Raw genomic sequence first — 25,183 nt, forward strand, 5'->3', positions numbered from 1 at the left:
GAAAAGCCCAGGCTCCTACCAACTGGCCGTGGCCATTGGGAAATTCCATGCATTCCTAGGGCCCTTTGGAAGGAGGAAGCTGCCTTATTCATTGGTCTGTCTAGCTCAGTATTGTCTACACAGACTGGCTGTGACTCTTGCCCTCCCTTGAGTCTTCTAGCTTCAGCTGTCAGGCAATTCCATGACATCACATCAGCTCAGCAGATGGCTGGAGCACTGTGTGTGGGTGGCAGGCTGCGTGCATGCAGGTGTCGCGTTTTTATAGGATCGTAGTGGGGCATCCGTGCAGGTCCTGGGTCAGCTTTCCACAAGTGACATCTTGAAATCCAGAGTTGCGCAGGGGTGCTCTGTGGCTAGGTTTTTCCTTAGGATAAGTCAGGGGGTCAAATAAGTAAGCGTGGAGGTTATTTCAAAGGTCTCTCCAAGTACTTTGGCCTGAATGATAAGCTGAACCGGAACACTGCAAAACAAAAACAAAAAACCCTTCCCAATTTTGTTTCAGGGAAACCAGAAAGAGTGGAGTTAGTTGTCCTTTGGGAAAATATGAATCAAGGTGACTCTTCTTTGGATTAGATTTAAAACTCAGCCTGTGTTTGTTCCAGAGGAGCAGAAACACTTTTCCGTACATTGTCAGAGGTTGTGTTTCTTCTGGCGGCTTCATCCTTTGAATAATTCCAGCCGTGCTGTGGGGAAAACCAGTGAATGGTGGCAGCTTGTGGGCTTTTAAAGTTCTTTATTCATGTATTCAATTCATATCCCACTTCTTGGCCAAAGGCTGAAATTGGTGTCTCTCTTAAATATCTCCCCAGTTTTCTATTCATGTGGATAGGGAGAGCCCCTCTTAGTGGGAGAACCCCTCCTTTGCTTGTAGAAAGCCCCTCAACTTGGCCCCTGGCAGCATCGCCAGTCCAAAGGGGTCTTGGATCACAGGGCTGGGCAAAGACCCCCGCCTGCCAGAGATTCCAGAGAGCCAGGCCAAGCTGTAGACTCCTTTTGGCTGGATGGATCCACAATCCATGAATTCATCGAAGCCCTCTTGAAGGATGATGTGGCAGATGAAGCTGGTGTTATCCGGCTTGGGTCATCCTGCCAGTTAGATGATGATATTGTCTTGGTCCTGTCTTTGGATAACCTGTTGGCTGAACTCGTGGCATGCAAGGGCTTGGCTTTGTGCTTGGGCAGAGCAATTGTCCTTTCATCGCTCTGGCTCTGTACCTGACCAAAGTGCCCTTACACACCCCTGAGCGTCAACGGAACTATTAAGGATATTTTGTCGACTGCAGACATTTGCAGATGCTGCTTTGTGACCTGCCGTACTTGTTAGTTCACAATTTCTGGTTGCAGGTGATAACACAGTGATGACTCCTGCATTAAAAACACAGCCTGCTGGTCCAATTTTATTCTAGGCAGGTCTGACTTGAGCAAAAACCAGTTCTCTGCTTTGTAATTGTCCTGCCATCTGAAAGACTTGGGAACTTGGGCGGATAGTAATTGTGATGCAGTTTTATCTCTTTCAAACAACCAAGCACGTGTCTCTGACCTTGGTGCAGGATTCACACCTCTCTAGAGAGGAGAGTTCTGCTGGGGTTGATGAAGTGTGTAGATGGTGGGGTTTCCCCCCTCTTTGATCCCAGCAAGGAGGGTGGTCAGTGGTCAATGAATCTTGCCAGCCCATTGGGCAGTAATCTGGTGACCCTTCAGCCTCCATAGGTATTCTGCTCCCGTTTGATCACTGCTGCGGCAACATCTGGCCCTTCCTCTTGAGAGAAACTCTGGTTCATGCTCTGGTTGTCTCTTGCGTCCTGACTGCTGCAGCCTTCTCCTCTCCGGCCTTCTGTGGTTTCACCTCTGTCCCCTCACCTCCATCCAGCTCTTTATTATTACTATTATTTCTTGTTTACACAGTCAGACAGGTGTTATTGACTGGTTTGTTTTATCCAGACATCGAGTCTTTCCCAAGGACCTGGGATGCAAGAATTTTATTGTCAATGTTGCTGCTGTTATAGATATTGTTGCAGAATATAGGCTGTTCCCAGTAAAGTTGCTTTTTGTAATTGGCTGATGGTGATTTCTGTGGCCCCGATGGTGTTGAGGTGCTCTTCAAGGTCTTTTGGAATTGCACCTAGGGTGCCAATTACCACTGGGATTATTTTGGTCTTCTTCTGCCACAGCCTTTCAATTTCAATTTGTAGATCTTTGTATTTGGTGATTTTTTTCTATTTCTTTTTCTTCTATTCTGCTATCCCCTGGTATTGCTATGTCGATTATTTTGACTTGTTTTTCTTTCTTCTCGACTACAGTTATATCTGGTGTATTGTGTGGCAGATGTTTGTCAGTAGTCGGAAGTCCCATGATATTTTTACATCTTCATTTTCTACAACTTTTTCCATTTTATGGTCCCACCAATGTTTGGCTACAGGTAGCTTGTATTTTTTGCAGATATTCCAGTGTATCATCCCTGCTACCTTGTCATGCCTTTGTTTGTAGTCAGTCTGTGCGATCTTCTTACAACAGCTGATTAGGTGGTCCACTGTTTCATCTGCTTCTTTACAAAGGTGGCACTTGCTGTTTGTTGTTGACTTTTCTACTTTTGCTCTTATTGCATTTGTTCTTAGTGCCTGTTCTTGTGCAGCCAGTATTAAACCCTCTGTTTCTTTCTTCAAGTTGCCATTCTTAAGCCATTGCCAGGTCTTGGTGATGTCTGATTTTCCATTGATACTGTGCAAATATTGACCATGCAGTGGCTTATTTTTCCATTTTTCTGTTCGGTTCTTGACTTGTTCTTTCTTGTAGGCCTGCTTTCTTTCATTGGTGTTGAATAGTTTCTCATTACTGACCATTTGAAGTGCATCTTCTTCACTGTCCTTGATATATTCTTCAAGGCCTCTTTTCTCCTCCTCTACTGTTTGATGGACTTGCAGCATTCCTCTTCCACCTGAGCTGCAAGGGAGGTATAGCCTAACTACATCACTGTGGGCATGCAGAGCATGATTGATGGTCATGATTTTCCTGGTCTTACGATCTAGCGTCTCTAGCTCTGCCTGGGTCCAGTCTATTATTCCTGCAGTATATCTGATAACAGGTATAGCCCAGGTGTTGATGGCTTGTATGGTGTTCCCGCCGTTGAGTTTGGACTTTAGGACTTTTCTAACTCTCCTGATGTATTCACTTCCATTTTTTCTTTTATCTGCCGTGTGTGCGATGTTATCAGCCTGGAGAATGCCCAAGTTTTTGTAATGTTCTTTCTCTTCCAGGTTCTTGATCTTCCTTCCATTGGGCAGTTCTGTTCCTTCTGTTTTTGTTATTTTTCCTCTGTTCATTATTAATGCAGCACATTTGTCTAGTCCCAACTCCATTGCTATATCGCTACTGAATATACGGACAGTGTTTAGCAGTGATTCGATTTCTGACTGGGACTTTCCATACAACTTCAGATCGTCCATGTACAGCAGATGGTTGATTTTACTGGATATTTTAGATGTTTGGTATCCGAGGCCTGTTTTGTTTAGTATTTGTGAAAGTGGAGTCATGGCGCAGTTATTGTATTGTATTGTAAGTGGAGTTGTTGTTGTTGTTGTTATTATTACATTTATATCCCGCTCTTCCTCCAAGGAGCTCAGAGCGATTTACTACATACTTGAGTTTCTCCTCACAACCACCCTGTGAAGTAGGTTAGGCAGAGAGAGAAGTGACTGGCCCAGAGTCACCCAGCTAGTTTCATGGCTGAATGGGGATTTGAACTCAGGTCTCCCCGGTCCTAGTCCAGCACTCTAACCACTACACTGTGCTGGATTTTGGCTTTGCTGCCCAAATCATCCACCTTTCTCATTGGACCCACCCTGCCAGTGTTTCCTCGAACAGAGATTCCCAGATGTTGTTGACTACTCACCAACCCAAAGCCATTGCAGCTGGAGCAAGCAGCTTGCCCTTCCTTTCCAAGCCCTCCATGGCCTTGCCTCCCCCCACCCTGTGTCTCCTGCCAGTCTCCTGCCTGTGGCCTTCATGCTCGCCTGTCCAGAGATCTCCTAACCCTAACCTTTGTGCCTTTGACATGGCACCTGCTGTAGCCAGGCTTAAGATTGTCCAGCTGAAACAGGCACCTCTTCAGGCCTGTAAGGCCCTGGGGGCAGGGACCTGTCCTCTCATTCTTTGTCAAGTGCCATGTACCTGAATGGCGCGCACAAAGTCATAAAGGCCACGGTGAGGCGTTTGGTCACCCGGAAGGCCCGGCTTGCTCCGCCTTTTGTGCCGCTCCTGCCCCTTCCAAAGGGACTTGCTGTGGAGACCTCCCCGACGCTGGGCTTTGTCTGTTAATGTGGAGAGATGGGGAGGAAACTCCCTTGCTCAAAGCGGCCGAATGAGTGTCAAGAGGAAAGAAGTGCAGGCAGTGTTGAATGACTCCTCCATCTTGCCTGGAAGCAGGCGGATTTGCATGTCTGCTTGTTTTGCATGATGGGTGCGGTTCTGCTTGCCTTGGGGAAGGGCACAGGGCCACTCTCGGCTGCGCTTCAGCCCCACCGCCCTTGCTCCCACTTCCACTGGTGCTCTTGCCTGCGTTGCCCAGCGGGTCTTTTCATCTGTAAGATTTCTCAAGCTGGGCTTGTTGGAACGGAAGGCTGGGACTTCTGGGATGCCCAAGCAGATGGCAGATTCCGCTTGGGATCGAGACTTCCGTGGGAGAGGCTGTCCTGTCTAGAGCCGGCCCGCCTCTGAAGGCCCCGAGCCCACTTTTGCGACAGCCGTCTGCCACTGCAAGGCTGAATCCTTGCAGGCTGAATCCAGTGAGCAGCTTGAACTGGCTGAGTGGCTGGCATTTGCCAGAGGTTGGCTAGATCGCACTCTTGCCACTGTGGGTCCGTGGCTGTTAATGAAGGGCAAATGCCCTCGTTGTAGAGCAGGCACCCTTAATGCCCCTCCCTCTCTGCACCGCTGCTGCCCAGATGCAGCACGCAGCTGGTGGTGGTCAGAGAGCAGCCTTGCTTGATCCTGAAGAGAGATGCCCTTTGGGGTGCTGGGTCCAAAGGCAAAGAAGAGCCTGCCAACATGGCGGCAGACTGTGTGTGTGTGTGTGACATGCTGGAAATCTGGGCACTTCCCTTTCTTTTGCAAGGAAAGTCCCTGGACAGACACGCAAGCCCCTTCTGTTGGACCTGGCCGGTGCTGAAGAGCAGCCTGCTGGGGGGCCTTTTGTCTTGATCACCCCCACCCACCCCACCCACCCCACCACAAGCGGCTTGGTGTCCCTGACTCGCTCCTGTGTTCTTCTTCCTCCAACAGGCAAAGATGCCTTTTGATGCCAACAAGCTCTACTGCAGCGAAGTGCTGGCCATTCTCCTCCAGAATAAGGATGGTGAGCTCTGCCCCCCCCCCCCCTCCAGCTCCTGTTGCCAGCATGTTTGGCATCAGGACAGCTTCCGCTCTCGCTCACCCTCTCTTTTTCCCGTGTCTGCCTCTCTCTCCCCTCCTGCCTTTTGGCTTCCCCTTTTGCTTTTGTGTCTGCACTCTCTCGCTCTCGCTCTCTCTGCGGCGTTTGTACCCTGTCAAGGCATATTGATTTTGTTTGCTGATATATCAGTGTTAGATGGCTGTAAAATCTGACAGTTGGCTTCATTTCCCCCCCTCCTCTCGCCCCACCCCTCCTGTAGACAACCGGGAATTGCTGGGGGAACTGGATGGGATCGATGTGCTGCTTCAGCAGTTATCTGTGAGTAATTCGCTGCCATCTTGGCTGCCACGGAGAGCCCCAGAACCAGGAGGAGGGATGGGGGAGTGTCTAGCAAAGCTGAGCAAAGGCAGATGCTGAAGACGAGGCATGAAGAGAGCGGAAGTGGCAGCTGAGCTGGCACTCTCTGCCACAAGGCCGTAAGAACACCCTGCTGGATCAGGCCCCCCAAGGAGGCCCATCCAGTCCAGCATCCTGTTTCACACAGTGGCCCACCAGATGCCTCTGAGAAGGACACAGGCAGGAGTGGAAAGGGGCCTGCCCTCCCTCCTGCTGTTGCTCCCCTGCAACTGGTACTCAGAGGCACCCTGCCTCTGAGGTTGGAGGTGGCCTGTAGCCCTCCGACTAGTAGCCGATGAGAGACTGGTCCTCCGTGAATCTCTCCAAGCTTTTTTTACAGCTCTCCAAGCAAGTGGCTAGTGCCGGGGGGGGGGGCTCATTTTACCCAAATCAGTGGAGTAATGGGCCTGTGGATATGGAGAGCTGGCCCTGGCTGGAATTCTAGCCCTGGACTCCCAGCTGCCTCCATGCCCTCTGGCAGAGAGAGCCCCAGGCCCCAGGTGCTCAGAACCACCACCCCCACTCGTGTCTTCACCTGCCCTGGGCTCTGCTCCCAAACGGGGGGAGCCTCAGCAAGTGTCCAGCTCTGCGAGTCTCTAGTGCCAGCTGCCCCTTCCATTTTGGGGAGAACACCGAAGGCCTTGCTGGGGTGGTGAGCCTGCAGGTGGGGGCTCCATGAGGGAAGGAACCCGGGTTATATTTGGGATGATGAAAGGGGCCACCCTACAGGACACAAGCTCATTAAGACGTGGCACCATGTGAGGCTGTGGCGAGTCGGAGTTGCCCACGCAGTTCCTCCTGAAGTAGCCAAGTTGATCTCCCGCAGTGCCCAGTTGAGGTTGCGGCTTTGCGGCTGCAGGATTTGAACCAGGCAGGCCGTTCGGGGAGGCGGCCCCCTCCCTCCTCACTCCTGCGCTTTCCTCTCCACACAGGTATTCAAACGCCACAACCCCGGCACAGCCGAGGAGCAGGAGATGATGGAGAACTTGTTCGACTCCCTGTGCTCCTCCCTGATGCTGAGCTCCAACCGAGACCGCTTCCTGAAGGGGGAGGGGCTGCAGCTGATGAACCTCATGCTCAGGTGAAGGAGCCTGGACGGGGGGCCCCAAGCGGAGCGTCCGGATGCTGGGCGCGGGGCTGAAAGGCACAGAAGGCCTTCTCTGGGAGAGCGAGGCAGAGGGGCGGATCTGGCTCAGGGGTAGGGATGTGCACAGACCTGTCTGGAGGCTCCTTTACGGGCCTCCAAACAGGTTCGAACACCCGGCGGTTTGGAAGGTTCGGAGGTGCGGGGGGGGCGGGGTTACGGGCATACACACCCAGACACACACACACCCCGACCATGTTTCCCCCACCGGCGCTCTCTTAAGAACCGGTCCGGTGGGGCGGCAGCGTACCTCCGTGCCGCCCCGTCCTCTCCTCGGACTGGAAGCGACCAGATGTAACCCGTGCGTGTGCACACCTCTCTTGGTATTTAATGAACCTATTAAATACTAATTGGGGGTGGGGGGAGAGGGACGCTGAGGAGGGGTGGGAGGTCTCTTTCTTGCCACGTGGCAAAGTTTGTCCTTACCAGTTCCATGGCTCAGGAAAACATTTCATCCCACGGGGCCTGGGAGGGGCTGAGGGGCAGAGCCCTCCCTCGGCATGCAGCAGGTCCCTGGCAGCAACTCCCGGTAGGGCTGGGAGAGACTCTTTTCCCTCCAGAAATTCCAGGGAGCCACACACACACCCCCGTCAGTGCAGGCAGTCCTCAGCCCGGGGGGAGGGGGGCGGCAGCAGTGGTCTGTCGTCAAGTTGGTGGGCCCCCAATGTGAGGATAAGGTGGTTGGCAGGGTTTCCAGGGGCCACGTAAGATTGCTTAGTGGCCCAAACCTGGCCCCAGATGACCAGTTTGCCACCTCTGGCCTGGTGAGTTGCTGTGTTTGCTTTGGAGAAGGAATGGGCTGCTGGTGTGAAGCAAGGCTGTCAGAGCTGGCTCGCTTGAGAGCATCTGCCCCCTCTTTGCCCTGCTGGGACCTCCGGTACGGAGAGGCATCTCCGTGTGTGGGCCTCCTCACCGCCGTGGCGAGCTGGGAAGCATCCCTTGGCTGCCAGCCCTTCATTTGTGTGGAGCTGCCACCCCCCCCCCCCCACCGCCCCCAATCTCTAGCTCTTCCCTGGACTGGCAGGAATCAGCACAGGGATCCGAAGTGATCAGCACACCCAGCGGTGCTTCCTCTGGTGCAGGGGTGTGGTGCCTGGCGACCCCACCCTGCAAGGTCCCTCCCACTCTCCCCTTGGGACCGTCTCCCTCTGGCTGCCTCTCAGCAGACCCCAGCAGAGAAATGGCGCAGTCTCCGGGGCAGCCTCCTTTCCTGCAAGACTGGAGAGAAAGCAGCCCAGCTGGGCCCTCTGCTGAAGGGGCTGCTCGGTTGCAGGGCTCTCTCGGTAAGTCCGTTGCCGGCTGCTAGGCAGAGATCCCAGACATAACACAGCTGCACCAACTCGATGGAATCCTGGGGGAGGTGGATGCTGGGGTTCAAGATACCCCCTGCGATTCTCTTTGCTACCAGCACACTGCAGGGCTCAGGCTCAGGCCGAATCCAGCTCCTTCCTCATTGTGCGAGGATCACATGAGTCCAAAGCTGGGTTTTGTATATGCAGGAGACAAAATAATGCTACCAGCCAGACTTTGTGCTGGAGGCCATCATTGGCAGGGGTGGGGGGGGCTTTCCCCAGAAGCTGCTCAAGACCTGAAGGATGCTCCCGAAGTGTTCTTGAGGTGGCTGGCTCCCTTTCCTTGGGGGCTCTTGGGAAATGGTCTCTGTGCCTGTCGGTGTCCCCTCTTCTCACTCTTTCCACCACCACCCCACCTTGCAGCCCCTCTGCAACTGAGCTCTGCTCCCCCTTCCCCCAAACTGCCAGCTGAAAGGCCCTTCTCGCCTCTTCCACTTCCCCTGGGTGGGCTGAGCTGCCTGGAGAGGTAGCTGGCAGGCGCTGGCCAGAAATGATCTATTCCTGCAGACTAACGCCGGGTAATGCGCAGCAGCAGGGAACTGAATAAATAACCAGAAACATGGATTATTCAGAGAGGAGTGCAGCGTTTTCTTAAGGCTAATTAAAGCAGTGCTGCAAAGCTCTGAAGCCACAGCCAAGAGGGATGCTTCCACTGCCTCCTGGATTTCCCGTCCTTTTCTCCTCTGAACAGGCAGCCGGCCGCTTGGCCGGCCTTGCAGAACTAATTACCAGGAGTCCTCGAGCCAGAGGGGCGGGACCTGGCATTTTGCTCTCAATGGCGCTTTCCCTTTTCGGGGGCTGTGCTGTTTATCAGCCTTCGCTAACCCTGTCCCAGCTGGCAAGTAATGGTAAAGAGGAAATGGCTCCCTGGATGCCGTTGCTCTTAAAAGGAGCTAGCTCTGAAGGACAAAATGTGAATAAACCAGCAGCCCCAGCTGCTGCTTCTGCAGCTGAGCTGGGTACCCCTCTCCCTGGGGGGTGGGGAAGAGCTGTGAACAGGGAGCTAGGGGTGTGCATGAATCAATTTTTGCAATTTGATTCAAGTTTGAATCGAATCATCCTGATTCTATTCGAGCTCGAATCTTCTGCCCTCAAATCTGGGTTGATCCGATTTGAATAGATTTGGCCAAATTTTTAAGGGCTAGGGGGCAGCAAAGTGGACTGGGTGGCAGAGCCCCATGGGTGCCAACTGCCACCCAACCCCCAAAGGAATTGGGCAAATGGGTGAACTTTTAGGAATTTTTATCTGTTGTGAATTCTCGGTTTTGAAATAACCAAATAGGGAATCCCTATGAAGAAGTCATTTCACAACTGAGAATCCACACATAAAAATTCACCACTGGCAGTGTTGGCAGAAGCTTGGAGGGGACAAAACAGAGATAGCTGGGGACAAATTCGAGCTGGAATCGAGGGTGATTCGATTTGACCTCAACACTGGTAAGCATCCTCAAGGGTGATTCCATTCAAGGTCAAATCACTCAAATTGCCCAGATTTGAGCCGAATTGATTAGGGATGTGCACGAACCGGTCCGGAGCCGGACCGGTCCGGTGGTCCGGCACCAAGGGGGGGGGTCTCCCTTTAAGGGCGGGGGGGGGTTAGAACTTACCCCTCCCGCCGCTCTTTCCCCCTCTGGCACTGTAGCGTTAAGCAAAGTTTTTGGGGCGGCAGCGTCCCTGCCCCGTCGTTGTTTGTAAAGCCGCCGTTTCCTTCCTGCCACTTATAGTAGCACTGGAGAGGAGAGCTGGTCTTGTGGTAGCAAGCGTGACTTGGCCCCTTAGAGAAGCAGGGTCTGCCCTGGTTGCATATGGATGGGAGACTAGATGTGTGCGCACTGGAAGAGATTTTCCTCAGGGGATGGAGCCGCTCTGGGAAGAGCATCTGGGTTCCCAGTTCCCTCCCTGGCAGCATCTCCAAGAGAGGGCTGAGAGAGACTCCTGCCTGCCACCTTGGAGGAGCTGCTGCCAGTCTGGGTAGACACTACAGAGCTAGATGGACCAAGGGTCTGACTCGGTATAGGGCAGCTTCTGATGTTCCTAATCCTCCAGGCTTGCCCTGGAGGCCCCGTGTGTAGCTGATCCTAGTGGGAACATAGTGGCCGGGAAGTGTGAGGCTTGCGGGAGGAGCAGGTGTCTAAAGCCCTGAGGTCAGACAGGCCATCAGAATGGCAGCTGAGCAGATTTCTGGCAGAGGCCCCTGGAGACCAGGACCAGCCACCTCCAGCCCGGCCTGCTTGCCTGGAGCAGTTGCTCCTGGGAGCAGTTTGGTGTTTGACAGCTGCAGCCCACTCTGTGCTGGGCTAGCTTCTGGAGACAGTGGCTTGCCAGAGAGCCAGTGTGGTGTAGTGGTTAGAGTGCTGGACTAGGACCGGGGAGACCCGAGTTCAAATCCCCATTCAGCCATGAAACCAGCTGGGTGACTCTGGGCCAGTCACTTCTCTCTCAGCCTAACCTACTTCACAGGGTTGTTGTGAAAGACAAACTCAAGTATGTAGTACACCACTCTGGGCTCCTTGGAGGAAGAGCAGGATATAAATGTAAAATAATAATAATAATAAATAAATAAAATAATCTCGGCTTGGCTGCCGACTTGGGTCTGGCACAGCTGCCTCCCACCCAGCTTGCGGAGAGCTGCCTCCTGCGTGTCCTTCCCGTTCCTGAGAGCAGGTGGGGAGGCTTGGCTCTGCTCCTCGCCATAGGAGCAAAGGAAGCGGCCATAGACTGAGTCAGACCATTGGTCCATCTGGCTCAGTCTTGTCTTCACAGACTGGCAGCGGCTTCTCCAAGGTTGCAGGCAGGAGTCTCTCTCTCAGCCCTCTCTTGGAGATGCTGCCAGGGAGGGGACCTGGAACCTAGATGCTCTTCCCAGAGCGGCCCTATTATCCCCTGAGGGGAAGATCTTACAGTGCTGCTCACACATTAAGTCTCCCATCCATATGCAACCCGGGTGGACCCTGCTTAGCTAAGGGGACAAGTCCTGCTTGCTCCCACCAGACCAGCTCTCCTTCCACTCTGGCTTGGCTTCTGTGGGTGCAGAGAAGGCCCTTCTCAGTGCTGGCCCCTGCTTGGTGGAATCGCCTGCTTGGGAGGTTGGCCCGACATCTTGCCTCCTGCCACACTGCTGCTGGAAGCCTTTTGTCGAAATGTTCCCTTTCGTCACCAGTGCTGGCTAATCGGTGTCAGGGTGAGGCATGTTAATTGTTGCAGTGTGACGCAGGCTGGATGGATGTAGATCGCTGATTCTGATTGCCAAGGGGGAAAGGCCGGTGGGAAGCCCTGATCTGAATCGGACATTTCCGATTTGGGCAGCCTGGCTGTGGGGGTGCAGCCATCAGCTCTACTGCGGGGGGGGGGGGGTGCTGCGGCAAAGGGAGCTTCAGCAGCTGAGTTTGGAGGAGAAGAAGAGTGGAGAGCCTTTGCCTCTGGCCAGCAAGAGGTCATCCTGGACCCACAAGAAGGTGGTCTGAGGGCAAAGGTCACGAACCTCAGGGCCAGGCGCAGTGCTCCCGCCCAAGGACGGGGGTGCATTTCTGTTGCCTGTGGCCCCCCCTGCGTTGCAAATGAGCAGATCTAGTGGCAAGTTGGTGGCCTCCAACGGGAGGCTCAGAAACGTTCCGTGCGGTTGATGTCTCTCTTCCTCTGAGCACAATTCAGTTTCTTCCCAGATTGGGAGCTGCCTGGGGCGTCCAGGGGGGAAAGCGAGGCTTCGTTCTAAGAGGCGCCTGGAGAGAGAATTGCATTGTCAGGCTCTCTGGGAGCTGTGCCGTGAAGCTACTTGCGCCTCGGCTTTGCAGGAGGAGATCCCTCCCTGTCCTCTTGCGGGGCTGCTTGGGGAGGCTTCTGCCGGCCTGCATGGCAAGAGGAGAGCCAGCGTGCCTTGGTGTGTGCGTCTGGGAGGACATGCAGGAAAATGGAACAACAAATTGGGGGCCGGGGCGGGGTGGGGGGGGACCATGGCTTTGCCAAATGCCTCCCTCTGTTGAGACACTGTGTAGTGTGGCTTTCCTTGGCCTGTGTGGAGGAGGCCTTTACTGGCCAAGGGGGCCCTGGGCATGGCTAGGCAGACCGAATGAAAGGCCCGCACTGCGTTTCTGCGTGGAGCACGGCGGAGCTTGCCTGCAACAGCCCCGGCAAAGTCTCCTTCATTACCTCTCTTGTTTTCATGTCACATCAGCTCCTTGGAAACTCAAAATTAATGTGTATCTACTGAAATTTCCTTTTATTAGCAGCTTCACGCTGTGTTTACCTTGCAGAATCCGTTCCTCATGCCAACTCATCTAAAGCAGCCTGCAGTTGAGGCCTTTGCATGGAAACGTGTCCTGGAGTGGCCCTCTTGAGTTGCGGATGGGGGTCTCCGGCGGGGGGAGCTTTCTGTGGGCCCTCTCAGGCTTCCCTCGGGCCCTCCCTCACAGCGGGGGGGGGGGGAGACTGGGGAGGGCAGGGTGGATGGGGGGTGGCCGAGACCATTCTTTTGTTGTTCTCCAGGCTGTCAAGGGGACTGGGAATCCTTCCCCCCCAGCAATCTCACCTTGGGGGAAAGGCTGCAAAGACATCTGTCAGTCTGGAGGTCCAGCCGCTGTCAGCCCTTGGAAGGCTGGAAGTTAGAGTCCTGGGGCGGGGGGGGGGGGGGGACAAGCAGGCCCTTATCCAGCCTAGAGGTGCCAGAAAAGTAGAAGGGGCCGTTTATCTGGCCTTTTAAAAAAGCAGCATTCAAGCAACATTCCGTTATTTGAAAAATATTTCTTCGTTTAAAAAAGGGGTGGGGGAGTCCTGCCCTAGACCCGCTCCGTGCCCCCTGGAAATGTCCCCAGGCCAAGGCAGCTCACTGGCCTACTAGGTGCTTAGCAGTCTCTCCCCGCCCCCCAATCCTTGTAGTCCTGGACCAGCAGCAGAAACAGATGGTGTATTGAGCATGAGTGGGCCACCATAAATGGCTGGTGGGCTACCTCTGGCCTGGTGCATCCCTGGTGTCTGCAGGCGAATGGGCCCCAGCAGAGCAGAGGTGCATGTGGGCTGGCGTCGTGCAGTGAGGTGGTTCCCAGCCTTTGCAAGGTCCCAGTCAGTCCTCATTTGGAGAGGCTTCCAGGCAGTGCTATTTGAATTAGTTCCCAGCTAAGAGATACTTCAATAAGCCCAAGATGAGACTAAGATAAACTGCTTGCCCTCCAGTTGGATAAATATTTCAAATAAAATCAACCCAAGACAGTCCCGTCAAACCACTATTGATCTCTGCTAGCCTGAACTTCAGCCCAATGAATATTCCCGAGATCCGCTCCCTGCGACCTGCCTAAATGCTGATCAATATGCAATTACTTCCCCCGAAAACAGCCCTGAAGTTCTGCAGCCAAGACCTAAACTTTATTGTTTCGCCTTCTGTTACGTGGACTTGCACGTGAAGGAGGGCTGTGTGTGGAGCAAGTGGCTCATCTCCTGCTGCTCTCTTTGTTGAGCCCCCTGTGCTGCCCAGTTCCCAAGAGGCAGCCCCGAGAGCCCGTTACCATTTAGACCCTGCAGGCTCACAGTTAGGCTCGTGGGAGGGTTTGGCATTGAAGCCGGGCTCCCCAACCTTGGGCCAAAGGCCCTCGTGGTTGGCCGGGAGCGGAGCGGAGGCCCAGCAGGGTCGGGAATCCCCACATTCGAGGGGGATAATATTTTCGGGAAGGAGTGTGCAAGTGTCCTCGGCTAGGGCTTGCGGAGGTGTGGGTTGGCTGCTTGGAAATACTACTCTTCATGCTCCGTTATTTCTTCTGAAGCCTCCAGAACTGGCCGTTGTCGTTGGCTCTGTTGACTAAATCTGATGGAGGGACAGCGTGGGGGGTGGCGGGGAGGGCAGAGGGGAGCTCTGGCAGGCAGTGGCCGGCCCTCTGGGATGCCGGAGCTGCTTCAGGTTCATGCGTGCGATGTGCCACATGCACCGTTTTGCTGGTGTTTGCCTTGGGTCTGCTTTGCCTTGTTGGCATTCCTCGGGATGTCAGTGCAGATGCATAGAACGGATTGATGGGCCGGGAGGAGAGGGCACCCCCCCGCTTCCCCTCTCAAACCACTGATGGAGGGCAGTCGTGGGGACAGTTCCTCCCACAGAGACCCTGCTCTGCCCACAAGCACCCCCCACCCCCTGACCCTTTCTTTATTCTCAGGGTCAAGGTGGTTGAGGCATCCCCTTGGGGGGCAGAACTGACCATGACTGGAAGTGTGGGGGGTTGCTGCCCAGAGTGTGGGCTGTAGGGCTTGAGGGTTGGGCTTTGGCCAGGAAGGCCTGGGTTCAAATCCCCACTCGGCCAAGCAAGTCGACCTGCCTGGGCTAGCCGCTCGTCCTTCGCCTGGCCTCCTTCTCTGGATAAAATGGAGCAGGGGTGGGGATGATGTGCTGAGCTTCTTTGAGAGAGGGTGGGGATAAGCGGGTGACTTCCAGACCCAGAGCAGCCCTCCCCACAGATCTCCAGTCTTAACAGATTTTTATTTGTTTGTTTATTTATTCAACATATTTCTGTACCACCCAACACTTGCGTCTCTGGGCGGTTTCCAATTAAAACCATTGGAACATTAAAATCATTTAAAGCCCTACATTGAAAGTATTCAAACTATCAATCTAATGAAAAGCCTGGGTGAATAAATGGGTCTTCAGTGCCGTTTTACGAGTTGGCCGAGACGGGGAGGCTCTTCTTTCAACAGGGAGTGCATTCCAGATGCCTGGCTTGGGACCGGATGGCCTTACGCATTCCCCCGCCGCTGCCCACATGCTTGGCCTTGTCTGTTAATGAAATGCTCCGCCTAAAGGCATCCGGCCATGGGGCAGGTTGTCCTATCTGGGACAGGGGTGGGGCGGAGTCCAGCCCAGGGCGACCGTCTTCAGCAGCTGCTTCCTTCCTCCCTCCCTTCCAGTGTGCCGTTGGACCCGCCGTGACCTGGAGGCTGCTCTTAGCCGGCCCCCGTTGGCTTCCGTGAGGGAGGGGCTGGGGGTCTGATTTCTGCTTCTGCCTCGGCTAAGCCCGCCCCGTGTGTTCCTAGCAAGGAGGCAGGTCAAGCAGTGGCTCCTGCCTTGTTGCGCTTCGCATCCGGCTGTGCTGGCCTTGAGCTTTCTGTTGGGTTGGAAAGGATCCGTGTTGACTCAGAAGAGGCTGCCAGGGTGCCTGCCTTCCCTCTCATCTGTGCACATTCCCGTTCAAGCCTCGCAGCGGCTGTTCTCTCCGTTTATGTTTCCGGATTTCATCTCTCAAAACGAGGCGGCCCCTGAACAAATTGGGAGTTTGTGCCTTGCTGAATGGAGCCGTGTCGGCTCTCCAACGCCTGCTCCTTGCCTGCCTTTTCTTGGCATGAATTACAAACACACGTCCGCAGTGCCATTTTACAGCAGCATTTCACAAGGCGGGGCGGTGCGGGGGGGGAGGGATGCTTTGTTCCCTGGCAGCGGCAGCGGAGGCAAAAGCAGAACATTTCTGGCTGACTTGTTTTGCTAACTGGTGTTGTGCATTCATAGACCAAAGCTGATGCGGGCGCCAGCTTTGCTGCTCATAATATGCGGACACATGCGTAGAAGAAAGATGGGGCTAGACAGCAGCCCTCGTGAGAATGGTTTTGGATGCCAGCCAGTAGGACGTTCTCCTCCGTGAGCCCCTCTGCAATGAGCAGAAGCTCTCTGTGAGCCTGGCCATCGTGCCTGGAGTGAGACCTCGGCTCCTTCTCGCAGGCAGGGGCCCTCCAAGGCCACACACAGCCCCGCTGCCGGAGGTCTCTGGAGCGGACTCCAGCTCAGCCCCTCTGCGTGCAAAGCTTCCGCCCTGCCCCAGGACAGTGATCGGTGATCTTTCCCAACGCTTCCGTTGGGCTCTCGTCCGTCTCCGTTGGGCGTGTGCAGAAGAGCATGGCGCTGGGTTGTTTAGGAACTGCAGTGCGTCACACTCCCTGCCTGGCTTGAGTGACACTCTGATCCTCTGGTGCCAACAAGAGTCATGGCAAGGTGAGGCTGTGCTGCCCCGAGCATTGTTGGCCCCCACAAGGGAGACCTTTCAGGTCCCAGGCCCTAGGTGTGGGGGGGGGAGGTGCAAGCGTGGAGTCTGCATGTGGGGCTTCTGCCTTGCCTTGCCTCTCCTCTCTGCTCTGCACCTGCTGATTTCCACACTTGTGTAGCCATCGGGCAAGAAAGATGGAGCATTATGAGCCGGTCGATGTGGGCTGTGAGTAGGGAGTGTTTCCGCTTTGGCACCTCCATTGCACCTCATTCCTCTTGCTCGTTACAGCTGTCAGAGGGGGACCGCGGCTCCTCTCTTCTTCTGAAGGTCCAGGAAGCGACGAGAACTGCTCTAGAACATCTTGGGGAGAATAAACATGCACTCGAGGGTGCGCATTTGCCCATGTTTGGGATTAAGTTCTGCATGAGTCTCTTTCAGAGAGGCCATCTGCAGGGATCTGGCTGGGCTTTGAACAGGGGCCTTTTGAATCGCTGGGTTTCTCTCGTGAAGTGCAACTCTGAGAGAGAAAGAGCCTCAGCCCAGGTGCTGCTGGACACAAGCGGCGGCTGCCTTCTGAGTCTGCCCAGCTGAGGACGGCCTGCGCTCTCTGGCAGGGGCTCTCCGGGGCGTCGGGCAGAGAAGGGGCGTTGCCAGCCCTGCCTGGCGATGCTGCCGGGGATTGAGCCCGGGGCCTTCTGCCCACAAAGCAGCTGTTCTGCCACCTGCCTAAACTCTCCATGGCGTGGACGGACAGCTGGACGTGGTGGGACTGGTAGACCGGTGCTCAAATCCTGCCTCTGCCACCGGTTCATTGCGTAGACTTGGGCTTGTCAGCCTCTCCCACAGCTTCCGCTTCCCCATCCGTCAAGTGGGGGGGAAAGTGACCCACATTGTAGGAGGGAACGTAATGCACGAATCAAATTTAAATAAAATGCCAGCCAAATTAGCCCACGCTGTTCAGCAGTGGAAATCACGTGGAACGACCTGAGCAATTTGGTTGGACTCTTTGGATTGATTTAGGTTCTTCTGTCCTGAGATGTGAACGGGTTTCGTGTGCACTGAGGCCAGCCATCCCTCTGGCTAAGGACCACCAAGTCGGCCTCTTGTCTCTGCCCCGACAAGTCCTGCTGTCCACGGCAGTCAGTGCAGCAGGCAGAGGGGAGGCGAGGGGACTAGGGAGGTGCACGGAACTGGCTGGCCCAGTTCGGTTCGAGTCCAGACCAGACTCAAACCTGACCGGACCAGTTCAGTCTGGGGGTGGTTTGTGGATTTTTTTATTTTTTTTTTAATATACCTTTAGCCCCCTTGGGTGGCTTCCTCTAGGCCTCAGGGGGCCCCGTGAAGGTTTCCCCTCCCCCCGCCGGCCTTGCTCATTACCACTGTGACCCGTTCGGCCGCTTTATTCGCAGAGGCCATTTGTGCATGCGCGGTGGCAGGCAACATGGATTCCGCGCCAGCATACAGAGGCCCAAACGGGCCGAATAAAGCGGCCGAACAGGCTGCGGTGGTGATGAGCAAGGCCAGCGGGGTGAGAGGGAACCTTCGTGGACACACACACCCCACGGCCTAGAGGAAGCCCCCAAAGGGGCTAAAGGTAAATTAAAAGGAAAAAATTCACGAAACCCCCCCCACACACACACACACACACAGACCAGACCCAGGGGCAGCTTCTAAGGGGTGCTGGACGGAACTGGTCAGGTTCGAGTCTGGTCCGGACTTGAACTGGGCCAGCCGGTTCCGTGCACATCCCTGCTCCCCTCGCCTCCCCTCTGCCTGCTGCACACTGACTGCCGTGGACAGCAGGACTTGTCGGGGCAGAGATAAGAGGCCGACTTGGTGGTCCTTAAGGACCACCAGAGGGATGGCTGGCCTCAATGCACAATAAACCCGTTCACATCTCCGTTTGGGGTTGAGCCTTTTTGCACATTCCTAGAGAGGAGGCTCGTTTGCCCCAGTAGCAGCTAGTCCTAACAAGCCAGAGGGCCCCAAAGGAGGTGCAGCTGCCTCTGCTTCCCTGCAGCCTGGGCCGCTCCTCTCTCTGCCTCACCCGAGAGCTGTGCTGCCTGCAGGCTGGCCGCTTGTCAACTGGAGCGGTGCTGTTGACTGAGCAGCTGCACCTGACAAATGGCCAGCCTGCAGGCAGCACCGCCCTCGGGTGGGGTGGTGGAAGGGACTGACCTTGGCCCCCTTGGCTCATTAGGATGAGCCGCTACTGGCTTGCTGCTTTCGGCCAGTCAGAGGGGCAGGTGCCAAAATCCTCTCCCACCCCCGACCAGACTTTCCCACTCTTTCATCTTTGTCAGGTGGGTGAGACTGTAGGGAGAGAAAAGGCCATTCTCTTGTGGCAAAACGCGTTCCCCTGTTCAATAACAAACCACCTTTTGCAGAGAGAAGAAAATCTCCAGAAGCAGCGCCCTGAAAGTGCTGGATCATGCCATGATTGGGCCCGAGGGAGCAGACAACTGCCACAAGTTTGTCGACATCCTTGGCCTTCGGACCATCTTCCCCCTCTTCATGAAGTCCCCAAAGAAAATCAAGAAGGTTGGGACCTCGGAGAAGGAGCACGAAGGTAGGATTCAAGGGGCCGCCCCCCTCTCTGAAGCCGAGAGGGAACAGGCTGGCTTCTTCCAAGCCTGCTGGATCTTTCACTAGCCCGCTGACTTGCACCATCCACAGCCACGGCGGATTCTGTGTTCAACTCCTCGCCAGCTCGGCGGCTGCCAGCATGGCGGTTAATTAGCTCTTGCATATGCGTATGTGAGCCTGTCGTTTGAAGCTGTCTCTTTGATGCCAAACCCTTTTGAAAAGAGTAATGAGCCAACTGCAAATGTCACCTCCAAAGCAGTGTTTTTCCTGGCTCCAGGCATCCAAGTGTGGCTGCATCGCAGGCATCCGCTACTTGTGGCTCCCCTTCCTTCCCTCTGCTCCCGGGGGCTGCCCTGCTTTGCAGAGGTCCAGAATTCCCCTTGACCTGAGCAGCTGCTGCTGATTTCAGGATTACTTTGCTCATGCGGCATGGAAGTCATCGCAGGAGATGCCAAACTTGCCAGGGTCCAAGTTGGTGGCTGATGATTATTTCTTAAATGAAAAATAGTTACTCCTCCCCAGTAACTAGGAAGAAATGTCCCTGGGTGTTTGAGAGAGAGAGGGAGACACGCACTCTTGACTGACTGCATTGAGAATGGCCCAAAAGCTGCAGCAGGAGCTGGGCATCCGAAGCTGACCGGTGGGCCGGGCGCCACGTCGCCCAGGATGCTGCATGCAGCTCCCCGGCCACAGACATGGCCGCTGCTGAGTCGTGTGGGGTGGAGAGAGAAGTGCATCGTGTCCGGCATGGGTGGGCTCAGCCCTCCGTAGCCTCCCAGTGCCCTGTGAGGTGGCGAAGACGAAGAGCTGGTGCCTGGCCCAAGCTCCCCTGGGGCTTCCCGTAGCTGAGCAGAGAGGTTCTCGCCCAGCGCTCCTGGTGGCGGCACTGCCCTTGCTCCCAAGTGCAGCTCCAGCTGAGGAGTGCTCCTTATCAGGGGCAAAATGGGGGGGAAGTTGCCCCCCCCCGAATATTGTCTTTGCCCCGACAAAGAGCACCCAGCCCAGAAAGTGTTGGGTGTCTACAAAGCAATCCCAGGCATGTCTGCTTAGGAGTGAGCCCCTCTGAGTTCAGTGGGATTTACCTGGGAGTAGGTCTCCATAGGATTGCAGCCTAGTTGGTCCCTGGAGCTGCCCAGGAGGCGCTGGAGAGATGGGTTGTGAATCTGCCTTCGGTGGAGGCGGCAGGGATGCTGCCGGGAGAGTAGTGAGGAAGGGCTAGGAGGCGGCCAGCAGAGGGGCAGGGCAGGCAGGCGTCTTCTCCGTGCGCCGTCACGTAGATGGCGCCCGGTGGGGCTCCGTGTCTCTCTGCATGCTGAAAACCCAGAGCTCACGTGAACCCGTGCCTTGCTCTGGGACAGGTGGCGCTGGCTGTTGGATGAGGGAAGCAACTGGCTCAGCACGCAGCTGTTTCCCACCTGAAAATGGTGCCGTGGGTGAGCTGGGGAGAGAACATTGGCTTTTGCATGCCAAGATTAGAAATTCGGCAACATATTGGAGGAAGGCAGTGGTCTGGCAAAGCAGCTCCTGAAAGGTGTGGGGGGGGGGGCGCTCTCGTTGCTGCCAAGATGACCTCTGTGTCTTGAATGTGACTCGGGTGAAGGGAGGCTGTTGCAGGGCCAGCAGCACAAGGCGCAGGTGAGGGTTGGGACCCTCATGGGTGGTGGGGTGGGAGTGGGCACCGGAGGGCTTCCAGGCAGGCCGATATCATAGGAACATCGGAAGCTGCCATCTACTGAGTCAGACCCTTGGTCCATCTAGCTCAGTCTTGTCTTCACAGCCTGGCAGCGGCTTCTCCAAGGTTGTAGGCAGGAATCTCTCTCAGCCCTCTCTTGGAGATGCTGCCTGGGAGGGAACCTGGAACCTTCTGGTGCTCTTCCCAGAGCAGCTCCATCTCCTGAGGGGAATCTCTTGCAGGGCTCACACTTCTAGTCTCCCATTCAGATGCAACCAGGGTGGACCCTGCTTAGCTAAGGGGCCAAGTCATGCTTGCTACCACCAGACCAGCTCTCCTCACTGTCTGGCATATCATGAGGCAGAGATCTGGCAGCCAGTTCCTCTGTGGCCCATCAAGGAGGGTCCTCTGTGGCAGCAGGAGAGGGATGTGTTTTCACTTGAGCCAAGGTCCAATCAATCGCCCCAGGTTGGGCTTTCAGAGGACATATCTTTGGGTCATATGGACTAGTTGTGTGTGTAGGTTTTGCATCCCCTTGACTGGTCCATATGACCTAGAGAAATTGGAAACCCAACTCTCTGGAGTGCCCGGGACTGGGGCCCCGTGTAATGCAGTGAGACCCTTAAGACCCAGCCTGGGCCTGGGCCTCCTTCTGCAGTCACTCGTAACAGGGTTCTGGGAGCAGAAGCACCCTGCAAAAGGGCCCATCACCCACAGATTAATAGGTTTTAGGAAGCAAGCTGGGCGTGGAGGCAGTGCGGGAGCAAGAGAGAGGATGGTTTGCCAGGCTCTGCCCATTTCTAGCTTGGTATTTCCAGGAAATGTCAGCGGGGGTGGAACGGCAGGGAAGACGGAATCTAGGGGTGGCTTTGATATAGACTTAAAGTAGTGGATTTTTTGAAGTGAGTCCAATTTTCTTTGTGTTGCATCACTGGGCAGGTGAGTTATTGAGATTCTAGCAATTCTAGTTAATTGAGATGTTTAACAGGTCTCCCCAGAGCCTGGCCAGCCATTATACTGATGGAGGGGTGGGTGTGTGTGTGTGTGTGTGTGTGTGTGTGTGTGCGCGCGCTACAGCAGCCTAGTACCCTCCCTCTGCCTTGCTAGACCTCTCCCGACAGTCAGGCAACCCAACAGATACCAGGCATCTGGGCATGTGGCTTGAGGGTGTCTCGACTCACGGCGTTCCTGCAGCTGGAGACACAGGCCAGCACTTCCCTCTTGAGTCCTGGGTTCCCGATGCCCCTCGCCTGACCACCTGCCTCTTCATCAACCCAGCTTGCACATGCCAAGGAGATGAAGCTCACCCACTCTTAACTGGGCATGTGTCCTTCATGTAAACGTGTTTCAGATGTCCAGGCCTGAAACAAAGTTCTGGAAGCTGACGTTGGGTGAAAAAAACACAAACCTGTCAAAATCCTTGGTGCCAAGTTCTGGGAAGTCTAGGCTGCTCCTGGTGTCTGAGGTGCCCCAGCTGTCTTGACGTCATTAAGTCCAGCTGAACAGGTTTTGAGTCTCAGATTCTCTCCCCTCTTTTCTCCTCTATTCTTGAACATGTAATGGCTTTTCAGTTGAAACTCTCTGAGTAGGGCAGGGGTTCTCAGACTTGAGTCCCCAGAGATTGCTGATCTACAATTCCCATCATCCCCAGAGGTCAATGTCCATCGGGGCTGGGATGATGGGAGTTGTAGTCCAGCGACCTCTGAGGACCCAAGTTTGAGAAACCCTCAGGTAGGGTATAACATGGAGAGCTAAAACTACACTCTGAAACCAACCAACTAGCCTTTCAGACCACCTAAAAAGACCAGTCTTGACCACCCGCTCAGGGGCAAGCGGCTGGACCTGTCCCCTTGGGGCAGTGAGCTGGTTCCAGAGTTTAGGGACCATCGTCCCCGAAGCGTCTCTTCCAATGGCCACCAGCCTAAGAGGGGAGCTGCCAGACGTTTCCACGTGCCTGATCTTAAAGGGCCTCTCCCCAGTGCCCACCACCCTGCAGCAAGAGCCCCTTTCCAGGGCAGGCCATCTGGGCACCAGGAGTCGCACCTCCAACCATGGCTAGTACTTGGTGCCTTGAAGGAAGCCCGTGAGATTGATCTGGGGGCTCCTCCTGAGTCCCGGCCCTGTCCGCTGCTCCTGTTGTGCACAGGTCTCCCTGCCAAAGCTGTCCCAGCTCATGGTGCGGCCTCTGAGGTCAGCTGCAGGGTTTTGCTGCTTGCATGTGAGGTCTCTGGGAGGTGGTGCTCACTTCCTTCTTCTCCTGGGCTGTGACAGGCATCAAATCCCTCCTGGGCAGTCAGTGCCCTTTGAAGGCAAGCGGCTTGGATCCCCCGGGGATTCTTGTTGTGCTCCACGTGTGGGTTGGCCTCCGTCTAGCTCATGTGCCCAGCGGGCCGTCGCTGCTGCCCTTACAAGAGTCAGGGAGGCACCTCGGACCCAGAGACCCTTGCGCCTGTGTCAAAGGCCAGAGCACGGCCCCTCTCCTCTGTGTCTGGTGTGCCTGCTCTCCAGCCCCTCCTTTTTCAGCAGCCTGTCCCCTCCCTGCTCTCACTCTTTCTGTTGCTCTGTAGGGAACACAGCTGGAGTTGCTCTTGACTGCATCACACCCCTGCCCTGCGCTCTGTCCATGCCACAGTAAAAGGTAGCTTGAAGCATCTGTTCAGCAGTGCGTGCTCTTGTACAGTCAGAAGGCTCGTCGGTGTATGGAGCGGGCATGTGTTTGCGATCCCAGACGAATGCGTGTGATCTCGTGTGTATGTCCTGAAGTAGGTTTCTACTCTGGCCAGGGGCCAAGTCGGAAAAGACCTGCAGGTGCATTTGCACTATCTCTGCAGGCCCTTATTAAATAGGGAGGGACACTGTGGAAGGAGGTGTGATCGGCCTTAGAGGAGTGGGAGGGTGCTTAACCCCTTCCCATCCCACTGTTTCCCTGCGTTAAGTCCCTGCCACCCTTGCAAATGGATTTCCCAGTGTGTACGTACGTACGCCTGCCACCTAACCTTCTGAGCTGAAAATCTCCAAAGAGGATTTTTCCTGCCTGGCTATAAAGCCTTAAACAGTCAATGCCATTTAAATTAAAGAATAGCATTAAGCTGTTCACTAACAGGCGCTTTGTGTTAAACAAGGATTAAAATGTGTGTCTTGATGGCTTTTGCTGCTGTTTAAAAGTCTCACCATTGAGCTGCGTCCGCTTCATGGTTCCCTGTAAGAGGAGTTCCCAGATGTTGTTGACTACAACTCCCAGAGTCCCTAGCCAAAGACCATTGCAGCTTGGGATTCGGGGAGTTGTAGTCAACGACATCTGGGGATCCCTCTTACAGGGGACACTGGTCTGCTTTGAAACTTCTCCAGTGCCCCTGCCTGGCTCTCCCTGCCCCGTGTTCATCTGGCCGCTGTGCACACCTCCATGGCTCAAGAGGGGGCTTCCTCTGCCTGCCAAGATGATTCTGCAAGCAGAGGATTTGGTTCGGGGCCCAGAAATCAGCACCTGCATCTGAAATAGTAGCCAAAAAAATTAGAGAGTTCTGGAATACGGGCTTAGAAATGGGTAAGCAAAATGCTGTGTGTGTAGATCTGTCTTTCTTTTGCTAAGACAGATTATTGGTCCATCTCCCCTGGTATTGTCGACTGACTGGCAGCAACTCTCCGGGCTCTCAGGCATGGCATCTTTCTCATCACCAGCTACCTAAGATCCTTTCAAGTGAACCTGGAATCTTCTGCATGCAAAGCCGTGCTTCCCCACTGGGTGGGCTGGGCTGGTGGGCTGAGCAGGAGTCGGGGGAGGGATAAAAAGGGTGCTTGAGTCTGCATAGAGCCGTCTTCTCCTCCCTGAGCCCGGCAGTACCTGCAGATTTTCCTGTCCTCCTAATACTTAGCGTTTGTTTGGATCTGGGAAACAAATCCTGTGCTTAGCCTTGAGAAGAGGCCAGAGCAGAGGATCATGGTCGCACTCTTCAGACACCTAAACGCTTGTTCTCTGCTGCTCTGGAAGGCCAGACTGAATGGTATAAGTTGATCTCCTCCTCAAGTGACAGGCAGATTTCAGCTCAATGTCAAGAGAAACAGCTTGATGGCAAAAGCAGTTAGATCACGGAACCAGCTCCTCCTCAGGGGGGCGATGAGTTCTTCAAGCGGAGACTGAACAGCCATCTAGCAGGAGATTGGACTTGGCGGCCTTTGAGACCTTGTCCATCTCAGTGGCTCTCAGCAGAGCACTTCCCGTGCATTATTTGGAGGTCCTCCTGCCCGCAGCCCTGTGAGGGACGTCTCATGATCCCCATATTGCAGCTGGGGTTTAGAGGGAGCGGCTTGCCAAAGGCCACCTTGTGAGTTTGTGGCAGAAGTGAGATGTGTACGAAGCAGCCTTTTATTGAGTCAGGCCATTGGCTGGCCAAGGCCAGGACTGTCTGCCCAGACTGGCAGCTGCTCTCCAGGGTCTTAGGCAGAGAAAGAAAGGCCTTCCCCAGCTCTGCTACTTGAGGTCCCTGAACTGGAGCTGTTGGGGGCTAAACCTGAAGCATAGGAATGTCTGCACTAAAAGCTGTGGCCTTCCCCAGGACAGAGTTGCGGTTTTTATAGCTCCTGGGTGCCACTTCCTGCATCAGACTGTGCTTCAGAGAGTGGTGAGGATTCTGCTTTTCTCATTCCCCCTCTTCTCATTTGGGTCTTGTTGCTTTGAGGGCTGGGTTTTTGACACCGGGTTGC

At 54.9% G+C, this 25,183-nt stretch overlaps 1 protein-coding gene across 3 annotated transcripts in view; it reads left to right on the plus strand.

The window, feature by feature from the left end:
- CTNNBL1 (catenin beta like 1) overlaps positions 1–25,183 on the plus strand; it is a 96,800-nt gene that overhangs the window by 43,036 nt on the left and 28,581 nt on the right. For all 3 annotated transcript variants that reach the window (XM_053247784.1, XM_053247786.1, XM_053247785.1), the window contains exons 8-11: positions 5,278–5,350; positions 5,646–5,704; positions 6,715–6,863; positions 18,612–18,793. In XM_053247784.1, the coding sequence (XP_053103759.1) occupies positions 5,278–5,350; positions 5,646–5,704; positions 6,715–6,863; positions 18,612–18,793 (463 nt within the window). The remainder of the gene's footprint in view (positions 1–5,277; positions 5,351–5,645; positions 5,705–6,714; positions 6,864–18,611; positions 18,794–25,183) is intronic.

The sequence above is a fragment of the Hemicordylus capensis genome, chromosome 4, assembly GCF_027244095.1.
Source record: "Hemicordylus capensis ecotype Gifberg chromosome 4, rHemCap1.1.pri, whole genome shotgun sequence".
Lineage (NCBI taxonomy): Eukaryota > Metazoa > Chordata > Lepidosauria > Squamata > Cordylidae > Hemicordylus > Hemicordylus capensis.